At 61.9% G+C, this 270-nt stretch overlaps 1 protein-coding gene across 1 annotated transcript in view; it reads right to left on the reverse strand.

Annotated features, from left to right (window-relative positions):
- The window catches only part of LOC104492104 (transducin-like enhancer protein 1), a gene marked incomplete at its 5' end in the record, with an annotated part of 2,621 nt that overhangs the window by 1,206 nt on the left and 1,145 nt on the right, over positions 1–270 (reverse strand). Inside the window, 1 exon segment of the mRNA XM_010134614.1 lies at positions 174–263. Coding sequence (XP_010132916.1) covers positions 174–263 — 90 coding nt within the window.

The following is a 270-nucleotide window of genomic DNA, read 5'->3' on the forward strand; positions in this document are numbered from 1 at the left end:
GGGAGCAAGGCAAGGAGTTGATCAGTGCTGGGTGTGTGTGTGTGTGTGGGTCAAGGATGTGGATCTCCTTTTCTCATCCCAGACACGAAAGGACCCTCTGTCCCCCTCCAGTGTAGCAGGGGCACAGTCCCTTCACAGACCCCACGCAAAGGCTTTCTGTTCCCCCTCCTCACCAGGCAGTCCAGCTGGGCCACGGCCGTCTTGGTGCCCGGCTGCCCCACGTCCCACACCTTCACACAGCCCTTGCCCCCGGTGTAGACGCGCTGTGTG

Source organism: Buceros rhinoceros, unplaced genomic scaffold, assembly GCF_000710305.1.
Source record: "Buceros rhinoceros silvestris isolate BGI_N320 unplaced genomic scaffold, ASM71030v1 scaffold15174, whole genome shotgun sequence".
In the NCBI taxonomy this organism is placed as follows: Eukaryota; Metazoa; Chordata; class Aves; order Bucerotiformes; family Bucerotidae; genus Buceros; species Buceros rhinoceros.